Source organism: Condylura cristata, unplaced genomic scaffold, assembly GCF_000260355.1.
Source record: "Condylura cristata isolate star-nosed mole 26May11 unplaced genomic scaffold, ConCri1.0 scaffold00013, whole genome shotgun sequence".
Lineage (NCBI taxonomy): Eukaryota > Metazoa > Chordata > Mammalia > Eulipotyphla > Talpidae > Condylura > Condylura cristata.
The window spans coordinates 40,904,408-40,924,032 of record NW_004567114.1 but is presented as its reverse complement, the minus strand read 5'-3'; the positions used below and the strand labels follow the sequence as shown (position 1 = coordinate 40,924,032).

The 19,625-nt window shown below is 34.7% G+C and overlaps 1 protein-coding gene across 2 annotated transcripts; it reads right to left on the bottom strand.

Annotated features, from left to right (window-relative positions):
• Positions 1-18,527: 18,527 nt before the first annotated feature.
• RPL10L (ribosomal protein L10-like) lies at positions 18,528-19,172 on the bottom strand. Of its 2 annotated transcripts, XM_004681904.1 has the most exons (2): positions 19,093-19,172; positions 18,528-18,984 (listed from the first exon to the last, which is right to left on the bottom strand). In XM_004681904.1, the coding sequence occupies exons 1-2, from the start codon at positions 19,170-19,172 to the stop codon at positions 18,528-18,530; spliced, it is 537 nt and encodes a 178-aa protein (XP_004681961.1). The 2 variants fall into 2 exon arrangements, with proteins under 2 accessions (XP_004681961.1, XP_004681960.1); XM_004681903.1 differs by having other exon boundaries at positions 18,528-19,172.
• Between the last annotated feature and the right edge of the window lie 453 nt (positions 19,173-19,625).

Below are 19,625 nucleotides of genomic sequence, written 5' to 3'. Positions count from 1 at the left end.
TCCTCTTACCACCCCTGAATCTCTGATCTGTATCTCAGTTCTATATGCATAAATAAATAAATCTTAAAAGAAAAAAAGAAAAACAAGTGTGCATAGATGGTAATCTACAGAAAGTATTGTTTCATATTCAGTCATAATGTGTTATTTTTATTTTCCATGTTGGGATTCCTTACCTATTTTTTTCACATTTTGCCTGTGCAACCTGTAATTTTTCCTTGCTTGGTGAACAGTATAGTTTACTTAGTCTTTTTCTTTTCAAGATGCAAATATTTCTTTAGGGAAAAACAAAAACAAAAACAAAAACAACTAGCCTTGTTCAAGTGGGGTTTGAAGTATGTCAACTCTGCCTAAGTTGACACTTTATATTTTCATATTCTTCTCATTCCTAGAATAAATGGAGAAAAAAGTCAAGGGAGCTCAAGGGAGGTTAAAAGCCCAGTATGGTGAGAAGAAATGATATAACTTAAAAGTGAGTTTCTGAAAATCAGGTAAAACAATGTTCAAAATAATTTCAAAATTCTCTATGCCAAAGGAAAATTTTACATTTCCTGTATTTTTCATCATTCTTTCCTCTCCTCTTAGAGCTAACCATATTGTTAGGTGGATGTTCTTATAGATGTAGAATTAGAAATAGTCCTTTGATTCCATTGTTCCTTATAAATAACTACAAGATATGCTCAGTAGTGATTATTTCTTGATTAAGTATTTGTATGCTAAAAACAATACATAATATTCAAATAAAATTGCAGTTGAACAAAAGAGATATAAAAGTTGTAGCATAAAATTTAATGTAATAATTTGTGGAGGCTTGTTTAGACAGACTAATGAAGCAGAAATTTGAGAACATAACTGTTGGGCGTCAAATAGGAAGATCAAGAAGTTGAAGAAAACTATTAACTGGCCAAGGAATTGTCAAATAAATAAGTAAGTAGAAATAGAGAAGTAAGTACTTGATTAGTAAAGAGTTTGTGACATGTCTAAAACAGAGGGGAGGGAAGGAAGAGTTGGGTGAAAAATGAGGCTAGCAAAGCTAAAAAGTCTTAAATCATAGAAAATAAATTTTATAGTTTACATGTGGGGACTAGAAAAAGAAAAAAAAAGATCAGAGTACAAATTTGAAGTGAGAAAATAATACCCAGCGAAAGAACAAATGATAGTCAGTAGACAGATTTTTCCTAATTGTATGAAGATGGTGGAAGAAAACAAATACGTACAGATTAGTTATGTAGCTTGCCAAATTAAGTGAGGCATGTCACTTTTAGTAATTATCTTTTGATATTCAGTACAATCTAAGAAGGCAAGGTTAAAAGCAACAAGTGAGTATTAGAACATTAAAGAAACAGAAAGAAAATGAATGTAACTCCTGAATACCTTTTGTTACATCATGGCAAAAAAAAAAAAAAAAGTGAAAGTAATAACCTTAAATAAGAAAAAAAATTGTAATGAAAGATTAGGAAAATGATCAAGATTTGAAACCTCAAGACTAGAAACAAATGTTTGGGAAATTTGTTCTTTTTTTTAGAAAAGTCTTTGTACAATAGTAAATATTTAACAAAGAAACAACAGAAAGAGGAGAATAAGTGACTTAATTACATAAAAAGTGAAGGGAATAGGCATTTTAAAAAAAAGTAACAGGACAACAAATGCATTATGTTCTGTTCTCACAGCCCAGAGCAAGGTAAGGTGTACATGATTTGGTGACAGCTAATTTACAATGTTCCACAGTAACTCCATGAGTGTCAGCAAGCTGAAAACCACTATTCCTGTGGGACATTTTAATGGTATATTTTTACCCAGGCATATTAAAGTAAAAGACAGATTTGCAATCACATCTGCTCTGGGCCTGCCACACAGACTTGAACTGAGAGTGGATGGCCCAGCAAACATAATGGAAAGAAAAACAAGAGGATGTGGCAAAGAAAATAATAATTAGGCACATGTAAGCTTAGAGAGAAGGGGAGAAGATGGCACTTCAATAGCTGGCAATTTTGTAGCCCGCCACAAAGTATTGGCTAAAATCTTCCATTGAAATTCTGCCCTGCACCACTTTCTTCATTGCAAGCAAAACCATTCATCAGTTCTTTCATGCTGGTTCAATTAAATCCTATAGTGCTCCAAGGCAATGTAGCATCAGCTCTGGTGAAGAATTTCAATTCTGTAAACAGGCCTGTAAATATGCTTCTGTGGATAAATTGGCCATCGGGGTGATAGAAAGTAGCAAATGAAAACATGTGATTACAGCTAGTTTTAGTGTGCTAGAAAGCTGCTGAGCCATTACTGTGAGAAAGAACAATGTTTTTTCCTCCTCTGCTTATCTAGCAGTTTTGCTTTTTCCATATTAGCTATCTCCAGGCAAATATTCCTTGTCTGATTGATGTTTCTCTCTCAGTTACTTTCACAATAACCCTGACCTAGATATTTTTAGAACTAAAATCTAACCCTTAAACCCACATTTCACTGTGTAGCATTTTCATCATACTCCATCTTTCTAGGCCTTCTAATCTCAGGGCTGTGGAAATAGAAGGTGGGATTTCTGGTTTTGTTTTTATTCTTCAAATTAACTACAAAATGGAAGACTCTCCTCTACCTTCACTTTTGATTTTTCTTCTTTTTTTTTCACTTGTTTTACAAAATATTCACACAATCTTTCTTATAATGACTTAAAAATTTTAGCTAACATATATTTTGGATAGAAGTAATACTTGTTTTCAGAGCAAAGGTTTTCTTAAAAAAATACTAATATTGGGCCCTCCCTGGTGGCGCAGCGGGTTAAAGCACAGCACTGAGAATCTAAAGCTGCTTCCGCATGAGTTCGATTCCCGCCTGCCCCGGAGGTGACCACATGGTGTGGCAGACCTCTCCTGACCCGCCCGCTGCTCCTCTCAGCAGTGTACTTCGTTGATCTGCCTGTTCTGTTCCCCACTCTGTCTCTGGTGAAGCCTCTCACCGCCCCTGAGCCTCTGGACTGTACCCCAGTTTGTAAATCTTTTAAAAAAAAATACTAATATTGCTTTAAAGGAAAACATGTTTTACTCTATCAAAAGCTCTTCCCTGCAATATCCTAGTGATCTCAGAAGCTTGCAGAGATAAGAACTTTGGAATCAACTGAAGGGAATAACTTTGTACACAGTAATTTCTGGTACTAATACTGATCCAGCTGGAATTCTTCCTGCCCAAAGAGATAGGTACAGGGTTTCCTATGTTCAATGTAATATGTAATTTGCTAACATCTTTGGTTTTAAGATTTTTCAAATGCAGCCATGTTTTGACTGTTGTAGTTACATATACTGAACTTTAGATTTTCCTTTCCAATTTTTTTCTTAATATAAATTCATGTGGAAGTGTCTGTTGAAAATTTTAGCTATGTGGCTCATGGTCGCAGAACATTTATACAAATTGCTGCAGCTTTTCACTAGTCAAGTTTCTCTTATTGCTACTCAATATTAGCAATCACAATCCTGATCAAGTGAAAATGTGTGAGCCTACATTGCATTATACTTTCAGTTGTACTCTAAAAAATGAAGAAAGAAGGATTGACTCTACTAATACATTTTGCTTAAAAATAAAAATGATTAAACTTGTGTTATATTGTATTTAAATAAAAAATAATCCTTGTATTAATATTGTCCCTATATCAAAAATCATTCTTTAAAATTGAAAGTTTCATTTTTGGAAACAGGTTTGATAGAAATGTATTTGAGTTACAGATGAATTTCTCAGAGAGGAATTTGAAATATTTGAAAAATACATGAGTATCTTCTTTTTACCAAAAGAGTAAGCAGAGAAATGTTTTAAAGCAGCATAGCTTTTTAAATAAATGGTAAAGTAATTTGGAGGGTACTAGATTATAATACAGGCTAAGACATATTCCTTTTATATTTTTCTGTCAGCTAATCAGTGTCTTGGATTTTAAGGTACTTCCTACATCTGTATGTCTTTTATACAGTGTGGAAGTAAATGTGTTCTCATCTTTTAAACAGAATGGGGCTAACTATATCCTAATTAGGTCTATTTAAAAGCATATCGAAGTCACTTGTAAGATTTTCACAAGTTTGAGATTAGTTATTTTTGAAAAGAGAACTTACTTGATTTTTATTAGAATCTTTTATGAGATGTTCAAAATTTACTTATTTTATATTTATTATAAATACATAATTTAGAAACTCTTCTCCAGGTAACTTTATATTACCATTTCAGACTGCAATGCTGTGATCAGATTTAGATTTGTATTGAAATTAAAGCTCTGCCACTTAACTGCATATAAAAGTAATAATTTAATAGCAAATAAAGGATTGTTTAACAATAAATATCTTTTAGAAACTTTGGTTAATAAGGTAAGCATGAATTACCTTATTCATAAAGTTTGGGATAATAACTATCTCACTGAGTTTTGAGAGCCTTGATTAACCTAATAGTTGTCAAATTCTTAGTGTGCAGCAAATGTTAATTAGCACTACAACTATAACAACTACTACTACTAATAATAATTACAATCGTAAACCATTAGTTTACCTTTAAATATCTGTCATGATTTTTTCTTTTTTTGTCTTTGTACCATCTCTATAAAGTACTATATATTTTTTTGAGATAGTAGAAAGTTTCCAATAGGTGTGCTGATGTGCATCAAAGGTCAGTGAAATACACCCAATGTACCAAGTCTTGTACATCAGATTTTATTCTGACACAACCATGCCCTTTTCTTTTTATACTGTCTATGGCTCTTTTCCTGTTGCAACAATAGTGTTAAGCCCATGGGCCTGAATATATTAGAATATTTATAATCTCACCCATTACAGAAAAGTTTGCCAAGCTCTGATTAGCATCAGGATTCTAAAAGATCCAATACGTTTATGGAAATATCTGATTGTCCTTAACAGTTTGTTACTGAAACATTCTTGTTTACAAGAATGTGAGCAAGTCCAAGTATAACATGCCCAAGATAGATCGCTCATTATTTTCCATCTCAGTTAATAGCCTTAAATTTCTTCTCCTACTCCACCTGTATAATACAATTGCATGTGTGTTTTTTTTTAAGTTTTATTTATTTATGCATACAGAACTGGGGTACAGGCCAGAGATACAGGGGCAGGATTCACCAGAGACAGAGTGGGGAGCAGAACAGGCAGATTGACAAAGTACACTGCTGAGGAGAACAGCAGGTGGGTCAGGAGAAGTCTGCCTGTCCATGTGGGTCACCTCTGGGGTCGGGGATCGAACTCACACAGAAGTGGCTGCAGCTAGCTTTGCAGTGCCATGCTCTAACCCATTGGGCCACCAGGGAGGGCCCCCAATAGCATGTTTTAATGGAAACAATCTAAAATATCTTCACTCTTCACCCTTTCTCTCATCTCTATGCCCTTACCCCCGATTCCCATTCTATACAAGCCATCTGCTTTCTACTCCAAAGTTGTCTACTTTAAATCAATAGCTTTCTATTTATACTGTAATAACTACTATATATTTAGTGGTTTAAAATCACACAAACATATTTTATAGTTCTAGAGGTCATTAGTCCTAACTGGGCCTCAGGACACCAACATCAAGTCCTCAGGAGTTAGGGACAGGTGGTATGTGTTGCCCTGTTTCTTGGGTTCTAGAACATGGGGAATCAATGCCCACCCCCACCCAGCTCATCAGTTCTCACTTCCTCTCCACTGGGAGCAAGAGGAAAAGTGTATATCCCAGTAGGAAACTGTCCCCAAGGATATGACTTTTATATGCACACCCACTGTTATCAGCCTAGTTCCACAATGTTTCTCTGATCCCCAGACTGACTCTGCCCACCCACACCTGCCAGTGAGTACACTCTACTGTGATGTCACCACAGCAGGGAGGAACCAGAGCTCAGGTGGCACCAGCTGGGCCATTTGGAACCTGATATCCTCTCTGGTAAAGTTTGGTTGTCTTTGTTAACTGTGCATGCTTTATAAAGAAGTGTAATACAAATATGTTATTATTAACACACACACATACAAAAATACACAAATATACTAAAGACCACTGAAGTGTACCTTGATGTGATGTGTGAATTCTATGGTATATCAATTATATCTCATGTTTTAGAAAGATAAATTTTAAATAACATTTGATTTTTTGCTAGCAGGGAGAATTTTTTTTTCCCCATTTGGAGACATTTTAAAAAATAATATGTTGAATTATATATAGTGAGCTATCAATAAATATCTGTTATTACTAATATTTTCTTCTATAGTACTAGCTCTAATTTTGTATTCAGAAATGTAGAATGCCACAAGAATAAGAGTACCGCATAAATAGGGGATTGTGATATAATAATAGGTATTTAATATTCACTATTATTTCATCACTGTCTGAAACTTTACAGAGATCTCATTTTAACTTTATCTTCAGTTTTCCATAAAAAATTATGAATTTATGAAACTACTAAATAATGGAGATGGGAAGTAAAATCCATGCTCTTAATCCCTGCTTTATTCAACTGCCCATGAAACTTGGTCAGTTTATTTTTTATATAGTGAGCTCAATTGACTGGTAGGGAAGAAAATAATGGATTTTGAATTATTAAAATGACAAAGCAATAACCCAATACATTTTAAAAAATGAGGAAATTAACTCAGGCAGGTTCATAGTAGACATCTGTTGAGTAGGAGGTAGTCTTCTCCCAAACCTTATTCAGTCCTTTTCTTGGGTCCCACCATAAATTTGAAAAACAAATGAGTAAAACTGGCATTCTTAGTAAATTATCACAAATAATAAAATTCAGAAGTACTCTATAATTGCTTGAATAATAGCCTTTCCCTGAAATTAAAATGTTCTCATCCATTAAAAGGGCTTTCAAACAACGATAGTCAAAAGCAGTCTTGAAGCATAACTCTTGCAATACAGCAGGAAAGGACATTATCACTGAAAAAAATGTCACCACTAAATGGTCAAAATTACAAATTTACGTAGCAGTAGTACAATAAGGGGTCTCACTTGTTCTGGAAATACATCATTTGTCAAGCAAAGTGAGGTATGCTGTGCCTCTTTGTCTCTAAGTTACTGAAGCATTACAAAGTTCACTTTCATGAGGAAGGCTTCAAATCTGAATGGTTTATGAGGAAGGAGAGTAAAATGAGGTTCAACAAGCTGCACAAGATGTGGAACATAAAATGTAATAGAAGTGCTAAGTAAGAGATACAAGTATTTTAATGATTTGAAAGGTGACATAACAGAGGAAAAATTAATTATTCAGTGTTTATCACATGTAGTGTTAAATATGACAATATTGACAACCTAAGTGAACATGGCTAAAAGACTCTTGTCAGTATCAGGATAATTATGGTTTTAGTTGAAACTATGTCTGTAACACCTCATTCGATTTTATGAAATTTTCTTTTATGAGAGCTGTTTTACAAATTTGTATTTGTAGATAACCAGGAGCAAAGCAAAATGTCACTTGTCTTTAGACATACAAACTCTCTCTCATCAGGCAGTGCTTCTGTTGTCTTCTTTCTTCCACTGAGGAAGGAGTTTTGCCTCCATTGACATGTTCATTTTACGATTCCTGGTCTATAAACATCTCTGTTCTTTCTCTTTTGAAACCATCACAATATTTCTTGATTTCCTCATTAAGAATTAAATTGCAGGGCCCTCCCTGCAGCGGGTTAAAGCACAGCACTGAAAAGCCAAAGCCACTTCCGCATGATTTCGATTCCTGCCTGCCCCGGAGGTGACCACATGGTGTGGCAGACCTCTCCTGACCCGCCCGCTGCTCCCCTCAGCAGTGTCCTTCATCCATTTACCTGTTCTGCTCCCTGCTCTGTCTCTGGTGAATCTTATCACCCTCCACATTTCTGGCCTGTACCCCAGTTCTGTATGAATAAACAAATAAATCTTTAAAAAAACAAAGAATTAAATTGTAGAATAGCATGTATCTGTGTTCTGTCCATATGGCAGTCATGATTTTTACCTTTTTCAAAAAAAAAAAAAATCTGATTTCACAATTAACCATACAAAGCCATCACTGGCCTATCTAAATCTACATTTTTTCTTGCTTAAGTCTTCTTCTCTCCTCTGTCATTCTCTAAGGTGTGTTTGTGTGTGTGTGTGTGTATGATAAAAACTAAATTGCATTAAGATGATTTCATTCAAATTATTTCAATAATGTGATCACTCCTTTCAAGGGAAAAGAAGGGAACTTTGAGCTTTACATGGATCATTGAGATATTTTCCTACATAAAGTAAAAGTAAAGTGTAAAATGGTAATTATTAATACAGGTATTGGGTTATAAATAAAGGATAGGATTTTCCTTAAGTAGGGGAAAGAGATAAAGAATAGTCAGTGTTAAACAGGCAATGTTTCTAAGACACAGGCAGTATTTATTTCTTGACCTGGGTGATGATTTATCTTTGTAATTAGTCTTCAAATTCTGTGTATGTTTTATAATTATTTAATAGTCAAAATTAGTAAATCTTAATTTTATTTAAAACTAGGGATTATTAGTTGTTCTACTACCATACATTAAATAGTTCATCATTTACTCAAAGTTCTGTAATCCTACTTTTAAAATATATCAAATATTCATATGACTAATAACACATACTTGATAGTATACATGTAGATGACCCCGAATAAATAGACATATAATTATTGCCTCTATAGAAACATGAAGAAGATGTTAGTCATTCTATAAACAGGAAAAGTGAAAAATGAAAATTTTATTTGTGTATTTTAAATAACAAAATCTAGCACTCATTTTTAAAGACAATTATTTTGAGTGGTTTAGGCTTTCAGCAAAATTGAGGGGAAAATACAGAGGTTTTCCATATACCTGCTTCCCCTATACCTAGTGTTCACCCTCATAAACATCCACCACCAGAAGAATATGTTGGTACAATTATGAACCTAGATTGGCACATCATAATCACCCAAAGTCCATCATTTGCATTAAATTTCACTCTTATACAGCCCTTGGGCGTTAGGCAAATGTATAATGGTATTTGCTTAGCATTATAATTTACAAAGTATTTCCATTCTCAACATTTCTCCATATTCCATCATCCCTTTCCATGCAGATTCAACTAGAGGCAAACACACAATCTCTTCATCCTTTTCATAGTTTTGCCTTTTCCTTAAGATCACATAGCTATATGAGTATGTAAACTTTTCACATTAACTTTTTTTCAGTAATATACAGTTAAGTTTCTTTCATGTCTTTTTCTTGATTTCATAGTTCATTTCTTTTCAACTTAAAATAGTATTCCAATGTCTATATACTACAATTTAGTTGTGCATGCACCTACTTTGGATATGTTGATTGCTTCCAAGCTTTGTCATTTATGAAAAGAACTACTACAGTTTATACATGTGTCAGGTTTTGGGTGGATATGGTTTTGAACTTCTTTGGGAAATGACCAAGAAGTAAAACTGTTGGATTTTATGTCAAGTGTATGCTTAGATTTGTAACAAACTCTCCTCCAGTGTGACTGTACTATTTTGCATTCCCCTTAGAAATTTTTTTAGATTATTTATTTGAACATACAGAACTGGGGTACAGACCAGAGGTGCAGGGGTGGTGAGAACATTTGCCAAAGACAGAGTGGGGAGCAGAACAGGAAGGCTGATGAAGTGCACTGCTGAGGGGAGCAGGGGGTGGGTTAGGAGAGGTCTGCTAAGCCACATGGATCACCTCCAGGGCAGTTGGGGATCTAACTAATGCAGAAGTGGCTTTAACCTCTCGGTGCTGTGCTTTAACCTGCTGCTCCACCAGGGAGGGCCCTACCCTTAGAATTTATGAGACTTGCACCACATCCTTGCCAGCATTTGGCTTCAGTATTCTGGATTCTGATGTGTAGTGGCATCATTGTTTTTTAAATTTGTGTTTGCTGATGACATACTATATGAAACAATTTTCACTTACTTAATTACCATCTTTACATCTTCTGTAACATTCATTCTTGATAAAAGCTCTATCCTGGAAGAGAAAGAAAGCTCTTTAATCTAAAAAGATGTATCTATTGAATCCTAGCAAATATAAAGCCAAAGGTAAATGTTAACATCAGTGCATAATATTAGAGGTAGAAAAGCAATGCTTTCCCTATTCAGTTTTAAGTTTAGTGGGGGTTTTAAAATTCCCTTAAACTTCCTGGTTAGCACCACTCTGTTTTCAGAATAGACAGAATACAGGATCTGACTTCAAAAATAGCCCTCACATAACATAATTCAGAATTTTATTCATGAATGCACCTTGACCCATGAAAAGTGAAGATGGGGAGGCGGTTAACTTCTCCATCTTCCTCTGGAACAGCCCCACTTGCCACACTAACATACTTCATGAGCAATGCCAGTGATTCTGTAGCACATTGTAACACACTGTATTGAAAAGTCATCGTTTACCCACAGTATTTTAGATGTAAATGTAGGTAGTAAGACATGCAATTAGAAGACTAAAATATTTATGAAGTCTGTAAATGGTATGCTTGTAGGATAGTTACCATTATTTTTATATATCAAGGTATACACAGGCACACATTGTTTCTCTATGCTTTATTGCTTCACAGATGCTATTAAAGCTTTGTGGCCAACCCTATGGTGAACAAGTCTCTCTATACCATTTTCATGATAGCTCTGTGTTTCTGTGTCACATATTGGTAATAATTCTCATCGTATCTCAAATGTTTCATTATTATATCTGCCATGGTGATATGTAATTGTTTAGAGACACTGTGAACTATACCCATATACGACAACAAACTAAGTTGAAATATGGTGTGTATGTTCTGACTAGACCACGAATCAGATGTCCCCCCATTTCCCTCTCCCTCTTCTTGGGTCTTCTTATTCCCTGAGAAATAAAGTATTGAAATTAATGCAGCTAGTAATCCCACAATGGTCTCATACTGTTTAAGTGAAAGGAAATCTTACATCTCTCTCAAATTTACATTAAAAGCTAAAAATGGGGCCCTCCCTAGTGGCACAGCGGGTTAAAGCACAGCACTGAGAAGCTTGAGCCACTTTCACATGAGTTCGATTCCCGCCTGCCCCGGAGGAGAGCCACATGGCAAGGCAGATCTCTCCTGACCCGCCCACTGCTCCCCTCAGCAGTGTACTTCGTCAATCTGCCTGTTCTGCTCCCCTCTCTGTCTCTGGTGAATCCTCTCACCTTTCACATCACTGGCCTGTACCCCAGTTCTATATGAATAAGTAAATAAATCTTTTTTTTTAAAAAAGCTAAAAATGATTACGTTTATTGAGGATGGCATGCTGATAAATAAGTTAGATAATAGCAAGTCTTCCTGTACCAGTTAGCTAATTTGTGAATGCAAAGGGGATGTTCTTAAAGGAAATAAAGTGTCACTCCATGAACACACAAGAAATAAGAAAACAACTTTATTACTGATGTGGACAAAGTTTAGTTGTACAGACAGAAGATTAAGGTAGCCATACATTCCTCTAAATCAAAGCCTATTTCAAGCAAGGCGCTGTATCTCTTAAATTGTGTGAAAGCTGAGAGAGGTAAGCTGCAAAGGAAAAGTTTGAGGCTAATAGAGGTAGTCTCTATTCATGAGGTTTAAGGAAAGACATACACAATATCTGTAAAATAAAAGTGCAAAGTGGTCCGGCAAGTGCTTATGTGAGAAGATCTAGCTAGAATAATTGATGATGGTGTCTACACTGAACAAAAGATTTCCAGTATAGATGGAACAGTCTTATATTGGAAAATACTTCATCGCTAGAGAGAAGTCAATGACTGGTTTCAACACTTGAAAGAACTGTTTGACTCTCTTGTTAGAAGCTAATGAATCTGGTGATCTTAAGTTGTGGTTGATAGCATTCTAAAAATGCTAGAATCTTAAGAATGGTGCTAAATTGACTCTGCCTGTGCTTTCTAAGTAGAAAACAAAGCCTGTTAACAACACATACCTGTGTGGCCTCTCCTAGCATTGCTCACTAAATATTGAAGCTCACTATTGGGAAATATTTCCAGGGAGGAAGAAACGATTCTTTTTAAAATATTACTGCTCATTGACAGCATAACTTGTTATCCAAGGGCTCTAAGAGAGATGTACAGAATTAATGTCTTCAGTGGCTGCTAACACAACATTCAGTCTAAAAGTCATAGTTCAAAGAATAGTTTTGATTTTCAGGTCTTATTAGTTAAGAAATTTATTTTTTAAGGTTATAGCTGCTGTAGATAGTGATTCCCCTGATGGACCTAGGGGAAGTCAATACCAAACCTATGGAAAGGATTTACCATTATAGAGCCCATTAACATTTGTGATACATGAAAGAGGTTAATTTATCAGTGTGAATAGGGGTTTGGATGATTCCAAACCCTGTGACTGACTTTGAGGCATTCCAGACTTCAGTGGAGAAAGTAGCAGGAGATGTGGTATATATAACAAGAGAAGTAGAACTTGAGGTAGAATGGGAAGATATAATGGAATTGCTTGATCCTATAACAAAACTTGAGGAACTGCTTATTTTGGATGAGCAGAGAAAGTAGTTTCTTGAAATGAAATCCACTGGTGACGATGCTATGAACACTGTTGAAATGTTAAAGGATTTAGGGTATTATGTAAACTTAGTTGACAAAGCAGTAGTAGAAGTTGAGAAGATTGACTCCAAATTTGAAAGGAGTTGTAGTATGCACAAAATACATTCAAACAACATAATATGCTGCATAGAAATTTTTATAAAATAAAGAGTAAAATGATGTGGCAGATTTTATTGTTTTCTTATTTGAAGAAATTGACACAGCTACCCCAACCTTCATCAAACACCACCCTGAGATGTCAGCAGCCATGAACATCAAGACAAAGTTCTCTATCAGCAACAAAATTATAACTTGCTTAAAACTCAGACAATGGTTAGTATTTTTAAGCAAAAATTGTAAGATATGTACAATGATTTTTATACAGAAAGTTACCTACACTGAATAGACTATAGTAGAGAGTAAGTATAAATTTCCATGCACTGGAAAACAATTTATATAACTCACTCTATCATAATATTCGCTTAACTGTGATGGCCTGGAACTAAACACACACAACATTTAGCTGTGTCTATACACAAGATTGAAACATAATATTATTTCAACATAGTATGAAATTTATAAACTTTAAATAATCCTTATACAAAAATATAATTAGATGCTTCCCCATTGTTACCTTTTAAATACATCTCTGGGCTTACTCGAAAGTAAATTGCCAAGGACCTAAAAACAGAAGCAAACAACAGCAAGTTAAAATTGGAGCAAGAGCTATTCATGGTTACAGAGGTACAGGGAGTACTCTACCCAGAGACACATAATAATACACATAATCCTTACAGAACCTAAGTGCACACACATTCAGAAAGCTTAACCTGACAATGTGACATCCTTAATCTCTCATGAGAGGAAAAATTGTTTTCAGGATGTTAGCATTGCAGGGAACAGGAAAATCCACTGTAAATCCTCTATGTGTGGAGGAAATACCCACCATGGGGCTTGGTATACCAGAAAATAACTTAAGAAATATATAATCTGACAATAAAAATAACTGTTAATGGAAAATGAAAAAAAGAGCAACTATAATTAGGAGTGAAAGCAAAAGTGAACATTAAATTCAGAGCACATGTGATCTAAAATGCTGAAGTTATTAAATGTAATTATGCATTAGTAAATAAAATAGTATGAAATAAAATAAATCATATAAAATAGAAAAACAAAAGATATTTATTAAAAAAAACTATGTATAGCTTCTGAAAATAAAAAAATGCAGTTGCATAAATTAAAATCTCTGTGCTAAACAGCAAATTAAATTTAGGTAACTAAACAGGTTGAACAAAAAAGTGCATGGCAAAAATTATTGAAGTGCTATTCCAGAAGATAAAGAGATAGAACCATGAAAGAGACATGGGAGACAAAATGTTTTCTAACCTTTTTTAACCAGAGTTCAAGAAAGATAATAGTGACATCACAACAATATCTGCAGAAATAATAGATGAGAATTTTCCAGACCTGATTAAACAGCAGAGTCTCTACAGTCCTAGGCATAGGGTAAAGAAATTTGCAACAAACAGGATTATATGATGCAGTAAAAAAGATGATGAGACAGTCTTGGGGCTGATTATGGAAACTTGAACCTACCAATGTCTGCACATGATGCAAGTTAGGTCTGAAAAACCCCAAGTCTGCAGACTGTGAGCTGGTTGAAGGGGTTAAGATGCTAAATGAATACACACACAAAACTGACACTTTTTGATTTTATAGGAAAAATTCTCCATTTGGATAGACATAGTACTTTTGAGATTCACATAGATTCACTAAAAGCTGTTGCCAATAGAAGGAAGCATATTTTTTTGCAGCAAATAAAGATAAAATATTTAGAAGTAGATAATTTTAATATGACATTAAAAGGAGTTCTGATTAAAGTGAAACAATAAAAGAATCCCCTTCCTCAATACCTAGTGAAACGAATAACATAACAAGACAAATACAGGCTACAAGCTAGCAAAAAAAAAGAGGTGTATATATCATGCATGTCAAAATTTAAGAGAACTTAAAATGAAGGCTTATATGCTATCTAAGGGCTGGCTTTCTTTTTAATTAAACATTTCTGGTTTAATTCTATATTTTGAGGGGTAGTGGATTATATAATATCCATTTATTAAAAATTGTACAAAACTATCCAAACTCTTGGAATCATTCCTGGAGAAATATCAGATTAAAAATTGTCTCACTAATACCCTAATATAGACACATACTACACCTGTAAGTAGTTATAGAAGGGAAAATGGTGAGAAAATTCATTGGCTCGAGGAGTCTCAACCAATATCAAAGATGCTCAACTATTAATCTTGCTATTTTCTATGAATAGCAGCACGATAACAATAAAGTACCATAGCTAAAAGAGTGAACTGCATGCCTGTGTGGAGTGGGACTAGGTGCATGATATTTCAGGGGTCTCGGGAATCAGTCCAGCGTCTATCAAAAGACATAAGCCTCTTTATTTTCTCTACTCTCTCATCCTGAGACTACAGGTAAGCAGATAAATAATAACATGCAGTTATCAAACTATGACATCCATAGAGAGGAATGAATGAAGAAAAAGTTATGTAAGTGGATGACTAGAGAAATTGACTTACAATCTTTCAGTTTAAATCAAAGTTCTGGGTAGAATAGTCTACATCAGTCAATAACAGTATAAAAATAATGGCATGATCATCAGATAATCATTGTTTACAAAAGCAGAAGAAAAAGAAAGATTTTGAATGAAAGGGTGGGTCAGACATTAAAAAGAATGTAGTTTGAAATAATGGAAACAAAGCAAATATCAGTAAGTGATACATATGTAGAGGATAATTGGTAAAGCACAATTACAGTTTTAAAAGGAAGTTCCAAGAATGACAAAATAGAATTACATGAAATTTGAAATTACAAAATAAAGATGCAAAAATAAAAATTCAAATCAGAATATCAAATTAGATGTTGAAATTCTTTTACAACTGGAGGGAATAATGGCTGAAAAACATATTAGGGTGATAAATCATGAAAAAAATAATTATACAAATAACAAAAATCAAAGCTGAGAAACAGTCAAAAAAGAATTTGAAATAATGATATTATTATCAAGTATGCTTATATGTACAAGGTATGTTACTGTTCTCGTGTTGTTATCTCAATCCTAAACAACTTTTTAATTTCAATGTCTTAACTCCACTTTGTAATTGAAAAGATGATGGAATAGCAATATTAAGTAATTTCCCCAAGTAAATGAAGAAACTGAAATTCAAATCCCACCATCCGATGTCAGTTTTCCTTATTATCCACCCTTCAATAAAAATATGACCTCTGACCTCAGTTTAATAATCACTCTGAATTATCATTGATGGTGTAATTTGATTCACTTTGAATTTACTCATTATTTACTTTATTTGTTTCAAAAAAAAAGGGAAACCTTGGTTTTTTTTTTCTTTTTTTTTTTTTTAATGATAACAATGAAGTCATTACAAATGATCTATCTTTACTAGACAGGAGATGATTGGGATGATTGGGATTTAATGATGTTTCAACTAAATCTTTAAGTCAATAGGGACACATTAACTGCCAGGAAATCTTACATGAATTATGTCAGGATAGGCAGTACAAATCTGTTGAAGTGGAAATAAAATGCTTGTCAATGTTAGTGACCAATTCACACCTGAGCTGTTGTATATTTTTATAAATATGAAGGGATTTCTGACTAAACAAGTTTATTATCATTCCATATTTCAGAGTGTATAAAATGGTGAATTATCTAATGATCATTTATAGAATGTGCTTTTCAAGTCTGATAGGGTGTATGCTCAGTTGAAGATTTCAATGTCGTCTGACTCAGTACTCAGTACTCCCATAAAATCTAGAGCCTCCATCAAGTAATCAAAGAGTATTATAATGTAATACTTGCTTGAATTTAGTTAAATGTGGGTGTATTTATTTTAAGCAGGTAAAATGTTTCATTGAGGTAATACCTGAATATATGAATATACAATATATTCCCGTTTTCCATTTTGAACACATATTAGAAATGAAGAGCTGTACAAAATACATACTGCAGCTTAATTTTTATCAATTTTTAAGTGACCAGAAGATAGAAAAAATCTGAACAAAATCATGGTTTGAAGAATAGGACTTTTGTTTTTGTTAAATAATTTTCAATAGAAAATTATAGCGAAAAGTAAAAAACCTTATGACACCTACCAAATTTTTATACAGTATTTTTTTAATCTTTCATTTCTGCTCCATCCAAATATCTGCAAAAACAATCTTAATGTCTATTCTCTTAGGGCAAGAACATTCATAAGATAATACTTAGCTGCATTTCAGTATTTAATGAATGATTAGAGTTCCTACTTTGCAGGTCAATATGTCTAAATTTGAAACCAAAGAGAAGGGTGAATATGAAGATGAAAAATAGTTTCAAAACTGAATCATATTAACATAGATTTAAAAATGATTTGTGTTGATTTCTTTTGCACATTGTTTTTGCAAGTGTGGTAAAAGGTAAATAGAGCATGACATCTCACTCCAATACACCTTTGTTTATAGAATTTATTTCCTAAACATGGTAAGGAAATGTTTTAGGCTGCAGAGTTCCTTCTGTAACTTCATATTATTTAGTTCTTGTTCTTTTTTCACTTAAAAAATATGCAAGTAGGAAATGTTATATAGTAAGTGTCTAAAAGAAATGTCCAGTCATATGCAAACATTTAGGACTGGCAAAGGAATTTTTTTTTAAGTAAATGGAAATAACTTTACAGATTTTTTTTTCTACCTTGTTTAATACTTTTTGTTGCTTTTGTCCAATATGTTTGCTTGTAATGAGTGGTTCATTTAAGAAACCAAGGACACTGTTTGCAGAATTTAATTTAAAAAACTAAATTTAAAGAACTGGAATTAAAAATGTTGTATAGGTCTCTCCATGGTGGTGCATCACGTTAAAACACGGCACTAAGAAGCTAAAGCCATTTCAGCATGACTTCGATCCTCTCCCCAGAGGTGACCCATATGGTGATGTGGCAGACCTCTCCTGGCCCGCCTGCTGCTCCTCTCAGCAGTGTACTTCATCAATGGGCCTGTTCTGCTCCCCACACTGTCTCTGGTGAATCCTCTCACTACCCGTTCCTCTGGCCTGTACCCCATTTCTGTATGCATAAATAAAAATCTTTTTAAAAATGTATAGATACAATAATTTTAACTTACAGTTTCTAAAGCAAAAAAGAAAAAATATACACCTTTGTAATCAACTAATGTAGGGCATGCATTTATAGATTGTGAACTCTCGCTGGGGTCCTTTTAGATCACTGATAACTGATATAGTGTAATTTTTTTTTTCTTTTATGTTGGTTCTATTGGGACTCAGATAAAAGCAATATAAACTCTGTTGTGAACCTGTAACCTTTGGTGATGAAGATTACACTGTTCTGAGTGCCAGATAATGTAAAGCATGCATTGGGAAAACTCTTGCAGTGATGCCAATTGTCCTAACACTGATAATTGGAGTTGGTATTTCTAAAAATAATGTGCAGAAATTTTGTGTAATTGTGTAAGAAACCACAAGCAACAGGGTTAAGAACCTATTTTTTAATTTCAAAGAGGCTATAGTTGGAGTATCATTTAATGTTTACCATTATTTTCACCCTTAAAGTCTATTTTTTATAAATGATACTTGTTCCCTACAAATCTTGGATTTTTCTCTATTTTTTTATTCAACTTGAAGCTGCATAGTATATGACTTTACTACAAATAAAAATTTTTATGTATTTCCCAACTCTTAAAGTATTTGCATTAGAATTACACAGCTTTCTCTACTAATCACTTTTCATGTATAACATTTCATTCTCGCTTTAAATATTACTTGTCGTTAAATCTTTCTAGGATTATCATAAACATTTATCTGGTCTGTATTTAAAAACCTAGATATATTTTTTTAAATATTTGAAGTAGTATTAATAGTAATAAATAATTTTGCCAGTAAAACAGAATTTATTGGTGAACATAAATTTGACCAGGATGGTCAACGGAGGCAATGTCTCAAAAATGTCAAGAATGCAGAGCTCGCCACTTGTCCAGTGGACCACGGTTAGGGACATATTTCACTCCACAACCATCGGGAATGAGGCGCTTCTTAGTCACTCTGTCTTCAAATTCATCAGCATTAAACTTGGTAAAGCCCCACTTCTTGGAGATGTGGATCTTTTGGCGGCCTGGAAACTTGAACTTGGCTCTGCGTAAGGCTTCAATCACATGTTCCTTGTTCTGAAGCTTGGTGCGGATGGACATGATGACCTGGCCGATGTGAACTCTCGCCACTGTACCCTGGGGTTTCCCAAAGGCACCTCGCATTCCCGTCTGCAGCCTATCAGCCCCAGCACAGGACAGCATCTTGTTGATGCGGATGACATGAAACGGATGGAGCCGCACACGAATGTGAAAACCATCTTTTCCACAGCTTTTCACCATGTACTTGTTGGCACAAATTCTAGCGGCCTCCAGGGCTTCAGAAGAGAGCTGCTCGTATTCATCAGACACCATGTGGCCGCAGAGGGGGAATTCATCCACTTTTGCCTTCTTCCGGCCCAGGTCAAAGATGCGGATCTTGGCATCAGGGACACCTCTGCAGAAGCGAGATTTTGGATATGGCTTGTTCTTACAATATCGGTAACAGCGAGCTGGACGGCGGCCCATGGTGACACCAGGAACCTTAGTCTAGCGTTGAAGAGAAAAAGGCGTCCCCTCGCCTTCGCGCATGAGCCTTTTATACACTGCCCATCTTCCGGCGCCGAAACCATAGAGTCAGGAAGAGGAGAAGATGCTCCTTCATGGAGTTGCGACCATAGAGGCGAACATGCGCCTCTGGCATGTGAGAGGGAATTGCACCTGCACCCAGGATCAGGAGCCGGTAAAAGGCCCGTGGGCTGCCGGGTAACGAACCCACCGGGTCCTAACGGCTTCTACTGGCTCCTTCCTGGCGTCCTTGTTGGACATAGAACACTGAAGTTTTGTCTTGTGCAAAAAAAAAAAAAACAAACAAAAAAAACGTTTTCCTGGAGTATGTGGCCACCACTTCCCTCAGTTTGTTTTTTTCTTGGTATGAACTTTCTGATCAGAGTCAGAAAGAAATGAGTGAAGTCAGGCATA

What these genes read in the sequence shown, in the direction of transcription:
- RPL10L (XM_004681903.1), bottom strand. Translation starts at nt 19,172, where the DNA reads ATGGGCCGCCGTCCAGCTCGCTGTTACCGATATTGTAAGAACAAGCCA.